This window comes from Equus asinus, chromosome 2 (assembly GCF_041296235.1).
Source record: "Equus asinus isolate D_3611 breed Donkey chromosome 2, EquAss-T2T_v2, whole genome shotgun sequence".
NCBI classification, from domain to species: domain Eukaryota; kingdom Metazoa; phylum Chordata; class Mammalia; order Perissodactyla; family Equidae; genus Equus; species Equus asinus.
In genome coordinates, this window is record NC_091791.1 from 123,464,332 (window position 1) to 123,482,128 (window position 17,797).

The following is a 17,797-nucleotide window of genomic DNA, read 5'->3' on the forward strand; positions in this document are numbered from 1 at the left end:
AGGCAGTGAAGAGAGCAGCGATACAGTCTGTGTAGCTTCCCTCTTGCTGAGATGTTACTGTGATGCCTATTCAAATAAAGCAGGTGGTATCTTTTGCTGTTACTTAATGTTTTTGTTTAAGAGCTTGAATTCTTTTGAAAATGAACTTCTTGAGTCAGGCTGGAATGAGTTTGACTTGAAGAAGTAATAGATGCTCAACAAATGAGTGAGCTGAAAATGAAAGAGCGCGAGTGCAGAAAGAATGGGAAGTGGGTGGACTCAGATGCCCACACTGACCTAAAGGGCAGCAGCAGTTTGGACCAGGGGAAACTTTAAAGGCCATGAGAGCACTCATGGATTCATGTGATCCAATTCTGATTTCTGTTTTTTTTCTTTGCAGAATGTTCACATCTTACCACGGACAGTTCTTTACATGGCTGATTCAGAAACGTTTATTAGTCTGGAAGAGTGTCGTGGCCACAAGAGAGGTGAATATCAGAAGAAAAAGTTTTGGATTTTTTTGTTTCCTTATATACCTTCTGTTTGGAGTTAAATATTGTCCTACTCCTGTGAGTTACTGACTTTCTGAGGCTCTGGGCCTCTCTCTATAGAATGCATGAATATCTTTGAACCTTGAAGAGCCCTTTTTGCTTCAAGGATTGATTTCTAAACGTTGTAGTACAATCGAAACAAATTCTTTAGAAAGGTATTTTTCTAATTTTGAAATACTTTAATCCTCCAGGCACTTCTTTTTATTGTTAAAACAGTGTATATCTTTGGCTTTTCAAAGCTTTTCTTGTGTCGGGTGGTGAGGACCCATTTGCCAAGGTTACCTGTCACTATTGTGTCATCTCCTTAGCTTGCTAAGAGGAGAAGCAGACTGAGTGTCCCATGGTGGGCACACTGACGCCCTGAGTTAGACTTACATACTGCATTTGCCGTGTCTAATTTGACTGCTCCACGTGGCTGTTGGTGTAGTCAGAAAGTCCTGGCACTTTAATATCAGTGGAACGGAAAGGTACAATAACAAGTCTAGAGTTTAGCTGCTACTGCTAGATTTAACATCCTTGGGGCAAAAGCAGTATATGAGCAAAACAGGAAGGCAAACTGGTGATGCTGAAGGTCAGATTTAGAATTTAAAATATAAAGCAGGGGCCTAAAATGGGAAAAGGTTTGTTTTCGTCAAAGGTTTTAGAATTCCTAGTAAAGGGTTCTGGTGTAAAATGACTTAAACTTTATTCAGTATTTGCTTTTTTTCCCCACATCATGAAATTTGACCTTAAATGAATGATATTTAATAATTTTGCTACTGTGTTACAGCAAGGAAAAGAACTACCATGGAAACAGCATTTGCCCTTGAGAAGCTATTCCCAAAACAATGCGAAGTCCTTGGGATTGTGACCCCAGGAATTGTAGGTAAGAGAAGATACTTGATGATTTCCTGCCTTTCATTAATGTGGGGTCCTATAGATTGGTGCATTATTTGTAGCTTAAGTGCACATTTATATTTTTGGCCATCCAGAATACAGTAAAGTTAGTCATGTTTACCGTGGTATTATGTTTGACTTATATTAATGTTCCTTAGGTTATTATGGTTCATATTTCAAATCTCAGGGCTGTCTGTATAAAACAAACGTAGTTCATATCTTTCCAGGCCCCATTCCTGAGAAGAAAAAGGTCACATTCTTCCTCTTTCCAAATTGGAAAGCATTAGGGAGCATTCTCCCTCGGTCAGTCCAATTGGTAGTTTCTGGTGGGTGGGGGTGAGGTGGGACTGGGATTGCGAGCCACAATGGGTTAACTTTTGGATTTTTCTTAAAGCAGTGATAAATAATTTTTACCATTACTAGTTATTCACAACTGCTTCTACAGAAGCATAGCTGTCGTTGCTTACATCACTTTCTTAAGCCTCCTCACCCCACCCCCTGGGGCTTCCTCAAAGTACGACCAAGTTTTTCCTTTTTAAAATTACGGCTGGGGGCTAGGAACAGGAGTAGGAGGGTGGGCCTAGGTGACATTGCTGCCTTCTGTGACCCGTTGGGAGGGGTGGGTGGTCTCCCTGAAGCCTGCCTTCTGTGCTTGCCTTATTCTGAAGCACTTTTCACTTTGCACTTCTGTTCCTCTAAGTTCTCTTTTGACCTTGATGTGGGGAGTAAATACCATTCCAGCTCCCTTTAGTCAGGACTTGTCCTCTGGTGTTTTCTTGGACCCGCTCCTCACCCTTCTCTTTTTCTGGTTCCCCTACAGTTAGGTACTTTCTTTGGGTCACTTCCACGCATGTCCTAACAAAATTTCCACCAAGACTGTTGATTAGGTTCCTTTTTCTTAGGCCACAGTTAGTCATTGTTTCTAAAACAGCCATTGACTACTAGCCTGTCTTCCTTCTTTAGGTTGGAAAAATTGCAAGTTTGAGAAAATTTGTTCATTCTCATATGTACAGAGGGCATTTTCTTTCTTAATTGAGGTAAACTGTACTTACTGTGAAGTGCACAATCTCAAGTGTACAATTTAATGAATTTTGACAGATTTATTCCCTTGAGTAACCAATACGCCAGTCAAGATATAGAATATTTCCCTCACCCCAGAAAGTTCCCTTTACCCTCTTCTGGTCAATCCCTGCCTGCCATAGGAAACCCCAGTTCTGGTTTCTCTGGCCATAGATTAGTTTTGCCTGTTGTTGAATGTCATATAAGTGGAATCATGTGGTACATACTTTTTTTATATCTTGACTGTTTAACTCAACATAAGAAAACATATATGTATATTTTTTTGGTGAGGAAGATTGGTCTTGAGCTAACATCTGTTGCCAGTCTTCCTCTTTTTGCTTGAGGAACATTGTCACTGATCTAACATCTGTGCCAGTCCTCCTCTATTTTGTATGTGGGACACTGCCACAGCATGGCTTGATGAGCAGTGTGTAGGTCCATGCTTGGGATCCAAACCCACCAACCCCAGGTGGCCAAAGCAGAGTGCACAAACTTAACCACTAATGCCACAGGGCCAACCCCTCAATATAAATATTTTTAACAACATAATGTTTTTGAGATTCACTTATGTGTATCAGTAATTCATTTTTTAAAAAGAACTTCTCGAGTAGTATTCTGTGATATAAGTAGACTGTGATTTGTGTTTCCATTCTTTTTTTGATGGAGATTAGCATGGTTTCTGGTTCCTGGCTATTAGGAATGAAGCTGTTATGAACAGTTTTGTATAATTCTTTTTGTAGACATAGGTCCATTCTTGGGAAGTTACCAAGAAGTGGAATTACTGAGTCTTAAGGTTGGTGTGTATTTAACTTTATAAGAAACTGCCAAACGGTTTTCCAAAGTTATTCCATTTTATCCTCACCAGCAAGGAATAAGCGTTCTGGCTGCTCATTGCTCTATATTCTCGCCAAAACCTAGTGTCTTCAAATGAGTCTTTGATTTTAGCCATTCCAGTGGGTGTGAAGAGGCTTCTTAGGGTGGTTTTAATTTGAATTACTCTAGTAACTAAATATGTGGAGCACCTTTTCATCTGTTTATTGGCTGTTTGTGTATCTGCTTTTGTGAAGTATCCAAGTCTTTTACTGATTTTTTTCTTGGATTGTTTTCCTTTTGTTACTGAGTTGCAACTGTAGTTGATATATTCTTAGACAAGACCTTTATCAGGTATAGGTGTTGTAAATATTTTCTCTCAGCCTGTTGCTCTCTTTCCATTTTCTTAACAGTGTCTTTTGATGAGCAGTAGACTTTTATTTTGGTGACATCCAGTTTATTTTCTTTTATGGTTAATGTTTTTTGTGTCCTCTCCAGAAATCTTTGCCTACCCCATGGTCACAAAGAGATTCTCCTATGTCTTCTTCTATAAACTGTATAGTTTTAGCTGTTAGATTTAGTTCTCTGACCTAACTTGAAGTAATTTTTGTGTATGATGTAAGATAGGGAGGGGTCCAAGGTTAAATTTTTTTCACACGTTTATCCAGTTATTCATTACCATTTATTGAAGACTTTTCTTTCCTCACTAAATTGTCTCAGCATCTTTGTCAAAAATAATTATGTTGCTGGATGTGTTTCTGTATTTAACTCTGTTCCATTGATTGATTTGTTTGTCCTTAAGCCAATGCCATTTTACTCTACGTCTTTTAAAAACTGACAACTGTAGATCTTGGTGTTCTTTTTTTTAAAATTGCTTTGGCTATCTAGGTCCTTTGCATTGCTACATATATTTTAGAATCAGCCTGTCAGTTTCTATAAAAAGCCTGTTAGGATTTATTCAGGTTGTCTTAAAGCCTGCTATGGAAATTCTAAAAATTGCTTTTATGTTTTGATGTTTTTTGTGGGAGAATGGGGCCTTATAATAAACTCTGAAATTTTATTTTCCTGTTTTTAATTTGAATATGTTGTCTGGGGTTTGATTTGATTCTGAAATTTTCTCTTTGAGTATTAGTTTTTCATTTTGCCCTAGCTTTGGTTTCTAAAAGGCTTAACATTGTTTTTTAAAGAGTTTATTTCTTCTTTACTCTAGTAGTAGTCATTTATGTTAAAAAAAAAAAAGAAAAATTATAAGATGCAGGTAAGCAAAAAAGAAAACAATTAAGCACCTTTAAGCACTATAGAGTACACCACCCTATTAATGTTATGATGCATGACCTTCCAGACTTTCAATATATAGCAGTATACATGGATATATATGAATACACATACGTGTGTGTGTGTGTACTTTATATAATTGCCAAATATTTTTAGGATAAATATTTTTTTTAAATTTTTATTGAAATTATGATAGTTTACAACCTTGTAAAATTTCAGGTGTACATTATTGTCAGTTGTGTTGTAAGTGCACCACTTCACCCTTTATGCCCACTCCCCATCCCCCCTTTCCCCTGGTAACCACTAATCTGTTCTCTTTGTCTACATGTTTAACTTCCACATATGCGTGGAGTCATACAGAGATTGTCTTTCTCTATCTGGCTTATTTCACTTAACGTAATACCCTCAAGGTCCATCCATGTTGTGAATGGGATGATTTTATCCTTTTCTATGGCTGAGTAGTATTCCATTGTATGTATATACCATATCTTCTTTATCCAATCATCAGTTGATGGGCACTTAGGTTGCTTCCATGTCTTGGCTGTTGTAATAATGCTACAATGAACATAGGGGTCCATGGGACTTTTGGAATTGCTGATTTCAAGTCCTTTGGATAGATACCCAGTAGTGGGATGGCTGTGTCATATGGTATTTCTGTTTTTAATTTTTTGAGGAATCTCCATACTGTTTTCCATAGTGGCTGTACCAGTTTTCATTCCCACCAGCAGTACATGAGGGTTCCTTTTTCTCCACAACCTCTCCAACACTTGTTACTTTTTGTTTTGGTTATTTTTGCCGTTCTAACAGGTGTTCGGTGATAGTGTAGTTTTGATTTACATTTCCCTGATGATCAGTGATGCTGAACATCTTTTCATGTGCCTATTGGCCGTCCATATATCTTCTTTGGAGAAATGTCTGTTCATGTCTCCTGCCCATTTTTTGATTGGGTTGTTTGATTTTTTGTTGTTGAGCTGTGTGAGTTCTTTATATATTACGGAGATTAACCCTTTGTCAGATATATGACTTGCAAATGTTTTTTCTCAATTAGTGGGTTTTTTTTGTTTCAATCCTGTTTTCCCTTACCTTGAAGAAGCTCTTTAATGATGAAGTCCCATTTGTTTATTCTTTCTATTGTTTCCCTTGTCTGAGAAGACATGGTGTCTGAAAAGATCCCTTTAATACTGATGTCAAAGAGTGTACTGCCTATATTTTCTTCTAGAAACCTTATGGTCTAAGGTCTTAGCTTTAGGTCTTTGATCCACCTTGAGTTTATTTTTGGGAGTGGTGAAAAAAGAATGGTCAATTTTCATTCTTTGACATGTGGGCTGTCCAGTTTTCCCAGCACTATTTGTTGAAGAGACTTTCTTTTCTCCATTGTATGCCCTCAGCTCCTTTGTCGAAGATTAGCTGTCTGTAGATGGGTGGTTTTCTTTCTGGGCTTTCAATTCTGTTCCATTGATCTGTGCACCTGTTTTTGTACCAGTACCATGCTGTTTTGATTACTGTAGCTTTGTAGTATGTTTTGAAGTCAGGGATTGTGATGCACCAGCTTTGTTCTTGTTTCTCAGGATTGTTTTAGCAATTCGGGGTCTTTTGTTGCCCCATGTGAATTTTAGGATTCTTTGTTCTATTTCTGTAAAGAATGTCACTGGCATTCTGATTGGGATTGCATTGAATCTGTAGATTGCTTTGGGTAGTATGGACATTTTAACTATGTTTATTCTTCCAATCCATGTGCATGAAATATCTTTCCATTTCTTTATGTTGTCATAGATTTCTTTCAATAATGTCTTATAGTTTTCAGTGTGTAAGTTTCATGTCCTTGGTTAAATTTATTCCTAGATACTTTATTCTTTTTGTTGCAATTGTAAATGAGATTGTATTCTTGACTTCTCTTTCTTCTAGTTTGTTAGAGTATAGAAGTGCAAATGATTTTTCTAAGTTGATTTTGTACCCTGCCACTGTGCTGTAGTTGTTGATTATTTCTAGTAGTTTTCTAATGGATTCTTTAGGGTTCTCTATGTATAGAATCATGTCGTCTGCAAACAGCAAGAGTTGCACTTCTTCCTTTTCAATTTGGATACCCTTTTATTTCTTTTTCTTGCCTAATTGCTCTGGCCAAAGCCTCCAGTACTGTGTTGAATAAGAGTGGTGAGAGTGGACACCCTTGTCTTGTTCCTATTCTCAGAGGGATGGCTTTCAATTTTTCCTCATTGAGTATGATGTTGACTGTAGGTTTGTCATATATGTCTTTTATTATGTTGAGGTACTTTCCTTTTATACCCATTTTATTGAGAGATTTTCATCATAAATGGATGTTGGATCTTGTCAGATGTTTTCCCTGCATCTATTGAGATGATCGCGTGTGATTTTTATTCCTCATTTTGTTAATGTGGTGTATCACACTGATTGATTTGCAGATGTTGAACCATCCCTGGGTCCCTGGTATAAATGCCACTTGATCATGGTGTATGGTCCTTTTAATGTATTGCTGTGTTCAGGTCGCCGATACTTTGTTGAGGATTTTTGCATCTATATTCATCAGCAGTATTGGCCTATAATTTTCCTTCTTTGTGTCGTCCTCGTCTGGATGTGGTATCAGGATGATGTTGGCCTCATAGAATGAGTTAGGAAGCATTCTGTCTTTTTCAATTTTATGGAATAGTTTGAGAAAGATAAGTATTAAATCTTTGTTGCATGTTTGGTAGAATTCTCCAGAGAAACCATCTGGTCCTGGATTTTTATTTTTTTGGAGGTTTTTAATACTGTTTCAGTCTCTTTACTTGTGATTGGTCTATTCAGATTCTCTTCTGCTTCTTGATTCAGTTTTGGAAGGTTGTATGAGTCTAAGAATTTATCCAATTTTTCAGGTTCTCCAATTTGTTGGTATATAGTTTTTCATAGTATTCTCTTATAATCCTGTGTATTTCTGTGGTATCCAGTGTAATTTCTCCTCTTTTATTTCTAATTTTATTTGTTTGAGCCTTCTCTCTTTTTTTCTTAGTGAGTCTGGCTAAGGGTTTGTCAATTTTGTTTACCCTCTCAAAGAACCAGGTCTTAGTTTCATTGATCCTTTCTACTGTTTTTTTGGTTTTGATTTCATTTATTTCTGCTCTAATTTTTGGTATTTCCCTCCTTCTGCTCACTTTGGGCTTCATTTGTTCTTCTTTTTTCTAGTTCTCTTAGGTGTAGTTTAAGATTATTTATTTGAGATTTTTCTTGTTTGTTAAGGTGGGCCTGTATTGCTATGAATTGCCCTCTTAGAAATGCTTTTGCTGCATCCCATAAAAGTTGGTATGATGTATTTTCATTTTCATTTGTCTAGATATCTTTGATTTCTCGTTTGATTTCTTCACTGATCCAGTAGTTGTTCATTAGCATGTTGTTTAGTCTTTACATATTTGTGACCTTCCCAGCTCTTTTCTTGTAGTTGATTTCTAGTTTCATAGCATTATGGTCAGAAAAGATGCTTGATATGATTTCAGTCTTCTTAAATTTATTGAGGCTTGCCTTGTTTCCTAACATATGGTCTGTCTTTGAGAATGCTCCGTGTGCATTTGAGAAGAACGTGTTCCGTTGTTTTTGGATGGAGTGTTCTATATATCTCTGTTAAATCCATCTGGTCTAGTTTTTCGTCTGATTCCGTTATTTCCGTGCTGACTTTCTGTCTGAATGATCTATCCATTGATGTAAGTGGGATGTTTAGGTCTCCTACTATTATTGTGTTGCTGTTAATTTCTTCCTTTAGGTCTGTTAATAGTTTATGTACTTTGGTTCTCCTGTGTTGGTGCATATATATTCATAAGTGTCATGTCCTGTTGGTGGAGTGTCCCTTTTATCATTTTATACTGTCCCTCTTTGTCTCTCAGTGCCTTTTTTATCTTGAAGTCTGCTTTGTCTAAGTATGGCAACACCTTTCTTTTGTTTGCCATTAGCTTGGAGTATCATCTTCCATCCCTTTGCTCTGAGCCTGTGTTTGTCGTTAGAGCTGAGATGTGTTTCCTGGAGGCAGCATATTGTTGGGTCTTGTTTTTTAATCCATTCAGTCACTTTGTCTTTTGATTGGAGAATTCCACTTAAATTTAGAGGCATTATTGATATATGAGGGCTGCCATTTTATCTCTTGTTTTCTTGTTGTTCTCTATTTCCCTTGTTTCTCTTCCTCTGTATTTCTTTTTCTTTTTTTCCTTCTTCTTCTCCCCAAAACCCCCCAGTACGTAGTTGTATATTCTTGTTGAGTTCCTCTGGCTGTGCTGTGTGTGATGTTCCCTGAGCATGGCCTGATGAGTGGTGCCATGTCCACGCCCGGGATCTGAACCAGTGGAACCCTTGGCCGGTGAAGCGGAGTGTGCAAACTTAACTACTTGGCCAGCGGGCTGGCCCTGGTTTTTTGTTTTTTGGGGTTTTTTTTTTTGAGGAAGATTGGTCCTGAGCTAACATCTGTTGCCAATCTTCCTCTTTTTTGCTTGAGGAAGATTGTCACTGAGCTAACATCTGTGCCAGTCTTCCTCTATTTTATGTGTGATGCTGCCACAGCATAGCCTGACGTGCAGTGGTAGGTCTACACCCAGGATCTGAACCTGCGAACCGCAGGCCGCAGAAGTGGAGTGTGCACACTTAACCACTATGCCACCGGGCCAGCCCCTCCTGTGTATCTCTGACTGCCATTTCAGTTTGGTGATTTTCTGTGATGGTTTGGTCAGTTTTCTCTTTATCATTTGTGTCTCTCTTCTGATTTTTTGTTTAGTGGTTACTGTGAGGTTTGTATAAAAGATCTTGTAGATGAGATACTCTGTTTTCTGATAGTCTCTTATTACCATTAGCCTAATCAGGTTCCATCTCTTTCCTCCTCCCTGTCTAAATTATTGTTGTCACAAATTATTCAGTTTTGTGTTGTGAGTTTGTGATTAAAATGAAGTGTTTATAGTTTTGTTTTGGTTTTTTTTGCTGAGGTAGATTAGCCCTGAGCTAACATCTGTGCCAGTCTTCCTCCACTTTTTATATGTGGGTTTCCCTGACGGTGTGGGCTGCCAAAGTGGAGTGTGCCAAACTTAACCACTATGCCAAGGTGCCAGACCCCTGTTTTTATAGTTATTTGTGATGCTTTCCTTCCTTTTATCTTTTTTTTGCATAGATTGGTACGTGAGCTAACGACGGTTGCCAGTCTTGTTTTCTTTTTTCCTTCTTCTTCTCCCTAAAGCCCCCCAGTACATAGTTGTGTATTCTAGTTGTGAGTGCCTCTGGTTGTGCTATGTGGGACACCACCTCAACACAGCCTGATGAGCGGTGCTATGTCCGCATCCAGGATCCAAACCAGCGAAACCCTGAGCCGCCAAAGTGGAGCATATGAACTTACTTAATCACTCGGCCTTGTGGCTGGCCCCCTTCCCTTTATCTTTAATGTTATAACTAAGTCTTCTGATAGAGAGCTGCAGCTTTCCGGTTTTGTCTGTCTATTTATCTCCTTGCTCAAAGCTTTGTAAACCCTTTCCTTTTATTTTCAAGTATGAGGGCCTTCTTGATCATCTCTTGGAGGTGGGGAGTAGTCTTGTGGTGATGAACTCCCTCAGCTTTTGTTTATCGGGGAAAGTTTTTTATTTCTCCATCGTATCTGAAGGATATTTTCACTGGATAGAGTATTCTTGGCTGAAAGTTTTTGTTCTTCAGTATTTTTAATATATCATTCCAGTCTCTCCTAGCCTGTAAGTTTTCTGCTGATAAATCCACTGAAAGCCTGATAGGGGTTTCTTTGTATGTTATTTTCTTCTGCCTTGCTACCCTTAGTATTTTTTCTGTCATTGACTTTTGCCGGTTTTACTACTATATGCCTTGGAGAAGGTGTTTTTGCGTTGATGTAAGTGGGAGTTCTGTTAGCTTCATTTACTTATAATTCCAGTTCCTTCCTCAGACATTCTCAGCTATTATTTTTTTGAACAAGTTCTCTGTTCCTTTCTCCCACTCTTCTCTCTGTGGAATACCTATAATCTTTACGTTGCATTTCTTAATTGAGTTGGATACTTTTCTGAGAATTTCTTCATTTTTTTTTTTCGTCTTAGGTTCTCTCCCCTCCTCCACCTGAAGCATTTCTATATTTCTGTCCTCTAAATTACTAATTCTGTCATCCATAATGTCAACTCTGGTCTTTAAGGATCCTAGATTGCTTTTTATCTTACTCATCGTGTTCTTCATCTCCAGCATTTCTGTTTGTTGTTTTTAGAGTTTCATTCTCTTTTGTGAAGAACTCCTTGTGCTCAATAATTTTATTCCTGAGTTCATTGAACTGTTTTTCTGAGTTTTCTTGTAACTTGTTGAGTTTCTTTATGGTAACTATTTCGAATTCTCTCTCATTTAGATTGTAAATTTCTGTGTCATCAGGATTGGTTTCTGTCATTTTCCTTATGATCTGGAGTTTTGGTGTATTTCTTCATGGGGTCTGATGGAGTGGACTTTTGCTGGTGCATAGTGGTAGTGTCTGGTTGTAGATTCTGCCTGCCACCACTTTGCGGGGGTGGGGGAGGGCGGGCAGGAGCTGTGTTTTCTGAAACTACCGTGTCCACTTGAAGCTGTGCTGGTAGGGCTCGTCTGTGTTTGCTGGCTACTACTGCTTGGTGGGTCCCACACACAGCTGCTGCAGACGCTCTGGTGCAGGTCTGCTGCCCCAAACGACTGGCTGAGCTGATGCGCTAGGTGGAGGGGGAGGAGACCAGTGCTTTTTTTCACATGTTCACACATGCTCTGCACTCACTGGTGGCCCACCTGGGCTGCTGGGCTTGGTAGGAGCACACACGTGGTGACCTAGTCACCTTGGCATGGAGCATTCCCTTGGGCTGGGATGCAACTCCGAGAACACTTTGAAAGCGTTGATGTGGAGGCCTGCTTGCTACCCCGTCTCCTCCCAGGGTTGTGCACCGGCAGCTGTGTGAGGTCCTGCACTGCAGATCGCTCCTGCTAGGGATGGGGAGGAGATCCGCTTACTTACTTCCACTGCTTCCTGGGGATCCAGCACCCCCACCTTCAGACTTATGGCTGCCTGGATCTCTTAGACATCCTGTTATGTTTTGTGGGTGTTCTATGTAGGCTAATGAATGTCCTTTTGATTGTATCTTAGTGGGGAGAGGCTGTGGGAGCAGTTCACTCTGCCATGATGCTGACATCATTACCCCCCCCCAACTTTTTATTTAGAAGATCTTCAAACTTATAGAATAGTTAAAAGAATAATAGAATAGTACAGTCAACCCTCTTACACCCTTCATCTAGATTCACCAGTTTAAAAAATTATGCAACATTTGCCTTTTCTGTCTTTGTTTATAAAAATGTTTCTTTCTGAACCATTTGAAAGTAAATGTCAGACATCATGATACTATACTCATAGAAATTTCAAAGCTGAAAAACTTTCACTCAGATAATGGTCTATTAGCTTGTTGATTATCTTAGTAACCCAAACTGTAGTTATCTAGGTGGTACTGTCTAATGTACAGTGTTACCAAATGAAACTTCAGTTTTTATCGAATCTGTTTATGAAACTGTTAAACTGTTTTTCTAGTGACTCCAATGGGATCATGCAGCAATCGACCTCAGGAAATTGAAATTGGAGAATCCGGTTTTGCTCTGTTATTCCCTCAAATTGAAGGAGTAAAAATACAACCTTTTCATTTTATTAAGGATCCAAAGAATTTAACATTAGAAAGACATCAACTCACTGAAGTAGGTAAGTTACTGTTATTTACCATTAATTGCCCATCTTGTTGATTGATTTTGTTTGTTCCTTTGAGAGTCTGAATTAAGTACACATGTTACTGGAGATGTGGATGAATTCAAACTAGTGATTAACAGAAGCTAGTGTGGTACATTTTTGGTAGAATTGATTTACTTTATAAATTATTTTACTTACATCAAAGCTTGAGAGAACCAGAGAAGAATATTTTTCCTTGACTATTCTGTTGATAATAAAGTCATTTGTGTTTAATTCTTAATTTTGAATCACTTCTTCGAATGTTTTCTTATCGTTTTTCCCTATTTTTGTTTTTTGAAGGTGAAAAGTTTTTTAAAGCTTTTATTTCCTTTTTACATCAGCGATAAGCATTTATTATAAAAAAAATTTTAGAAGATACAGGTTAGTTATATGTTGACTAATTTGAAAGATGGGAATGAGTATAGTGAACTTGGTGATAAGTTTTAGGAATGGTATAAATTAAAGCAGAATATATTAAAAGTCTATTAAAGGTTTACTAGGACATGCCAGAAAGAAGCAGCTTGGCTAGAGTAGACAGGTCATGAGAGGTTGGCTTAGTTTCTAAGCTCTGATAAGAAAGCTTAATTTAATACAGTAAGCAACAAACTAGTTATTCACAGCACTCTATCTTTATCTACATCTGCAATTGAGCTAATTGTGGTTAACTCATGAAAAAAGTCACTGTTGGCGTAAAAAATATTCAGTGGTGACTTCTTGTCTTTGCATAGATCAGCCAACCTGTAGCAATAAACTGAACTCATCGGGAATAAAAAATGCTATAGCAGAAAAGGGAAAATTTGTGATTGATTTACTGATTAGAGGGAAAAAAAGGAGTATACAGGTTGAAACTGGCTTATACATCTGTTCCTTACAATGCAATAAAAGAGTGAGATGGGAGGGAAAGCACAGAGCTGGAGTAGGCATTGGTGGCAAAAACTGGCAGCCACGAGCAGCAGGCCTCTTGATGATGTGGAATAACGTGGGCAGGTACAGGTAGAGCATGGCAGGTTTCATAGTCAGTCTGTCGTGCGAGGCAGGAAGTGTGGCTATTACGAATGCAGGCTTGTAGCTGCCCTAGTTCTGCTGCTTTCTAACTTTGTAGTTTAGGACAAGTTCCTTTTCTGAGCATGTTTCCTCATCTATAAAGTGGAAATAACTAACTTACAGAGTTGTGAGCATTAAATGAAATGGCTTATGTAAAGCACTTAGCAAAGTACCTTCCTCAGTAGATGGTAGGCAGATGGCTAATGCTGGCCTCTGTACCTTAGGCAGGCTTCATAGTGGCTCACAGGGCTGATCTCTCTGCAGCGTGGCCTTGTGGTCTGTGGAGGAATAGACTGAGGGAGGGTTGATATGTAGCTCAGGAAGGACATTCAGTGGAAAGGCAGTGAAGGTCTTGGGTGTTCTTATCCCACTCAGCAGTAGCACACCAGAGGAGCATGCACATGCCTTTGCTGATGGTGACAGTTAATGATGGCTAACATTTGCTGAGACCTTCTAAGCTGGGTACAGTGCTGTGTGCTATTTCTAATCTTCACCATAGCTATGCCAGGGAGAACTTACCAAGGTATATTGTTGATGAGGAAGCTAAACTCTGATGGAAGTAGAGAGCTAAGGCTCTGAGTTCAGAGTACACAAACAGAAAACCAGAGTTAGCTGTCTTGTTAAAGCTGCCCCAAATCAAGGATGCTACACTTCCTCTAAGGAAAACTTCAGATGATGCCTTTTAAACTGACCCAGTGTTAAGTGTAAAGGCAAAAAAAATTTTAGGAGAAAATGTGGCTGTGTAGCCAAGCCAGAGTGACTTTGTCATATCATAATGAGATGTGATGGTGGAAGGCTAGCTGGAGCTAAAAGAAAGTTCAGCAAACTGGATAGATCTCTTTTAGAATTGGTCAATTGGTTAGAAAATAGCAGATCTGAAACTCAAGGAGGAGTTGAGGCCAGAGATGTTAGTTTGAGAGCCATTTGCACATTGCCTTGCAGTCTGTCTGTAAAAGTGTCAACTGCCATTGAAGGCTTTGTAGAAAGCCAGTCCAGGGCAGCTAACTAAAGATTCTGGAAAAGATTCTGGAAACGATTCCAGCAGCAAAGAAGGAAGAAGAGGAGATGTGAATTGATGCTGACAAGAGGATGGCTATGTTCATTGGGTTCATGATACAGAAATTATACATTAATTTCATTCATCTTATTAAAAGGTCCCATAGGGTAAGAAAAATTAATTGCATGCAGATTTTGTCTCAGTGACATTCCAGGAAGGGTGTGACAGATACATATGTAATTATAACCCAAGTGAGAAAGTGAGATGTGCCGTAAGAGAGGTATGGGTAAATTGCTGTAGGGGTTCTGGCCACAGGGAGAACGAGGAGGAGCAAGGCGCCTTCATGGAGCAAGTTGCATTTGTGGCTTTGAAGGATGAGAAGTATATGCGAGATAAGGATGAGTAACAGGATGGGCTGAAGGATTAGCAGAAAAACAGGCGCAGGGCCAGGTGATCAGTAGGGGAAATAGTAAAGAGTTAAGTTTTGCAAGCAAAGGGTGTGTGAAGGGGATCATGGGAACAAAGGGTGGCTGCAGTGGGGCCAGGCTAGAGTGTAGTCAGTAAATGACAGGTTCTTCAGAGATGTCATTTGGGTAGTAGCGAATGTGACCCTCCATAGTGGGGAGATACTGGAAGCAGCGAGACCAGTTAGGAGCTCCCTGTAAGAGTCTAGGCAAGAAATAATACCAGGGCATGAAGAGTGGGGAACTGATTGGAGAAAATTAGCAAATGACTAGACATGAAAGAGAAGGGAGACTGGGGACTCAGTGATAACTCTGAGTTTTGAGCTGAGGACAGAAATAGTTGGAATGCTGAGACAGGAGGAACAGGATTGGGAAAAATCAAACTCCATTCGAGAAGCTTGTTTGGCCTTTGATTCAGTACTTTTGCTGAAGGTCATATGGCCAGACCTCTGTGCTGTCTTTCTTATCTGGAAGTGAGTATGGTGCCTCTTGGGCATCCTCTCTCCTCTGTCCTATAGCTCCTTGGGAATCAGTGACTGAGGTCCTGACTGAAGGTAGATGCCTAGTTTTGTCAGTTTACAAGAAGAAAAACAAAATGTTGAGCAGAATAAACCATCCATTCTGTGATAAAATATTTATTAGATTTGTTAGACCTTGTTTGCATTACAGAGCTAAGTATAGGAATTAGAAAACTAAAAGGAAAAACAGCCCCATGTTTATTCTGCTCTGTGAAGTGTTCTTATTGGTGTCCTTTCCTGAGCTGTTTGCTGTCCACAGTTTTGGCTTATTCCATTTCCATCCTGTTCGTGGCCTTCTGGACGTTGAAGCTTCGCCTAGATTGAGATGATAATCTCTATTCTTTCACATGCTATTTTGTGTCCTGATTTTCTGTATTTCTAAATTTGGACCATTGTCTTTTATGTGCTCAAGAAGATGGAGGAATTTTAGGCAGGCAAGGAGTGAGTGGTTGGAGGCTATGGTCTGGAACGTGCCTTCTACACAAGAATCCCAGCCTGTATTCCCCAAACAAATATCCGGAGCAACTTTTCTCTATGTTCTGTAACATTGGAAATCACCCTATTTGTGGTAATATCCCTCAATGGTCAGCAAACTTTTTCTGGGGCCAGATAGTAAATATTTTAAATTTTGCCAGCCATACAGTCTCAGTTGCGTCTGTTCAGCCCTGCCATTGGAATGCAAAGCAGCTGTAGACAATACATAAACCCTCAGCTGTGTTCCGATAAAACTTTATTTACAAAAGTAGGGGGCTGGATCTGGCCCGTGGACTGTGGTTTGTCTTCCCTCCGTCTTAGAGTGCTAAGTCACAGTGACTGGAAGATCGTATGTGAAAGCCCACAGTAAGCAAACACAGCAGCTTAGTTCTCCTGTGAAACTGGTAGTACCTCTGAAGATAGGGACCTTGCGTTTGATAATTATAGTTTTCTAAACCTTGTATATAGGAAGTGTCATCATCTGACCCAGCATTATAGCACATATAATTTTATACACATACACACACTTTGTTATATTCTTTTTGAAGAACTTACCAAAATGGTGCATTTTTTAAATGAGGCATATGTTGTTCTAAGGTCTTTTTGGTATCCTGTGTTAAAAATAGTCTCTGGAATGAAAAACAAAAATGGATAGGCCAGCACTTAATTTCTAAGGAGTAAAGGCAAAAATACCTCAGCAAAGTTTCTTAAAAAGCCAGTGTTGGTTCGTTCAGAAACTGCGTACATGCCATAGGCCGGTCCCTGGATGGGGCTCTAGAGACGTGTTGTTGGAGAGGCTTCTGTTCCTGCCTCCTGGAGCTCCCCATCCAGCAGGATGGGCTGACTTTGAACTAAGTCCCGCAGATGTGCTAAGAGTTACCAGGAGAAGCACAGAGATGCTAGAAAACATAACCACGGGGCAAGGTCCCTCGGATGTGGAGAAGGGAGGAGTATTATAGGAGGTCTTTACCGTCTCTCCAAGTTACTGACAAAAATAAGAGTGAGGTGGCCAAGAGATTGAAGGACAGGAAGAAAAAAGGGCCTGATTACTCACCTTCAAGATTTGAGTGTTGTGGATTCGCATGCTCATTTGTGAAGCCTAGAGAATTCCACTGTGTCGAGGAGCGGGGAGTGTGATGTCCCATGAAGCTGGAGAGGCAGGTTGGGGCCAGATCATGCCTCGTAGGACATACTAAGGAATCTACATATTTAAGGGCAGCAGGAAGCCAGGATTCTAAACAAAAAAGTGGCATAATCAGGTAGGTCTTCTGAAAATACCCCTCTGGCTGCGGTATGTTGATGGGTTTGGAGGAATACAAGAGTGGATGCAGGAAAAACAGGAGGCTATTGTAGAGGTTAAGGCAAGAAGAGGTGACAAGTAGAATCACAGATTTTGAGGTGGAATCAACAGGATGTGGTGACTGATTAAAATGTTGGGTGTTGAGAATAAGGGAGGTGGTAGTGATGTCATCCAGGTTTCTGGCCAGTGCACCTGTGCAGTACCATCTCTTGAAGTCAGGAATAGACTGCGGGTGCAGCTTGGAAGAGTCGGATTATCAGTTCTGAGTTGGACATTTGAGTTGGGGACATTGATTAGATAGTTGGATATGTGAGTCTGGAGCTCAGGAGAATGGTCTGGACCAAAGATAGACATTTGGGAATCATCAGGTATTAATGGTAATTGAAGCAAATAGGAACTAGTTCAGTAATTGGAGGGAGGGTAGGGGGTGGCCCAGCAGTTTCTGTTGCTTGTCCAGGGTCGATTCTGCTATAATACCATAACATCTCTCCCTTGTGCTTATGTTGAAGACTCCATTGAGACTCCTCAATTAAGGAGATTCTTCAGCAATTTTCTGACTCTTAAACAGTTCATTTGTAAATATAATCTTACATGGGGTGCCAACGTAAAAATAAAGCAGATAGAGCAGAGATGCTTAGGCTGAAGGGAGCATGGAAAATCTAGGACTGAGGCGCATCATTTCTCCCCTGCCTCCCTCTGGGCACGTTTGGAACCCCAT

The 17,797-nt window shown here is 39.7% G+C and overlaps 1 protein-coding gene across 1 annotated transcript in view; it reads left to right on the forward strand.

Moving 5' to 3' along the window:
- Positions 1 to 17,797, forward strand: part of FBXO22 (F-box protein 22) — a 34,524-nt gene that overhangs the window by 4,570 nt on the left and 12,157 nt on the right. The window contains exons 3-5 of the mRNA XM_014856452.3: positions 380 to 467; positions 1,300 to 1,395; positions 12,094 to 12,258. Coding sequence (XP_014711938.1) covers positions 380 to 467; positions 1,300 to 1,395; positions 12,094 to 12,258 — 349 coding nt within the window. The remainder of the gene's footprint in view (positions 1 to 379; positions 468 to 1,299; positions 1,396 to 12,093; positions 12,259 to 17,797) is intronic.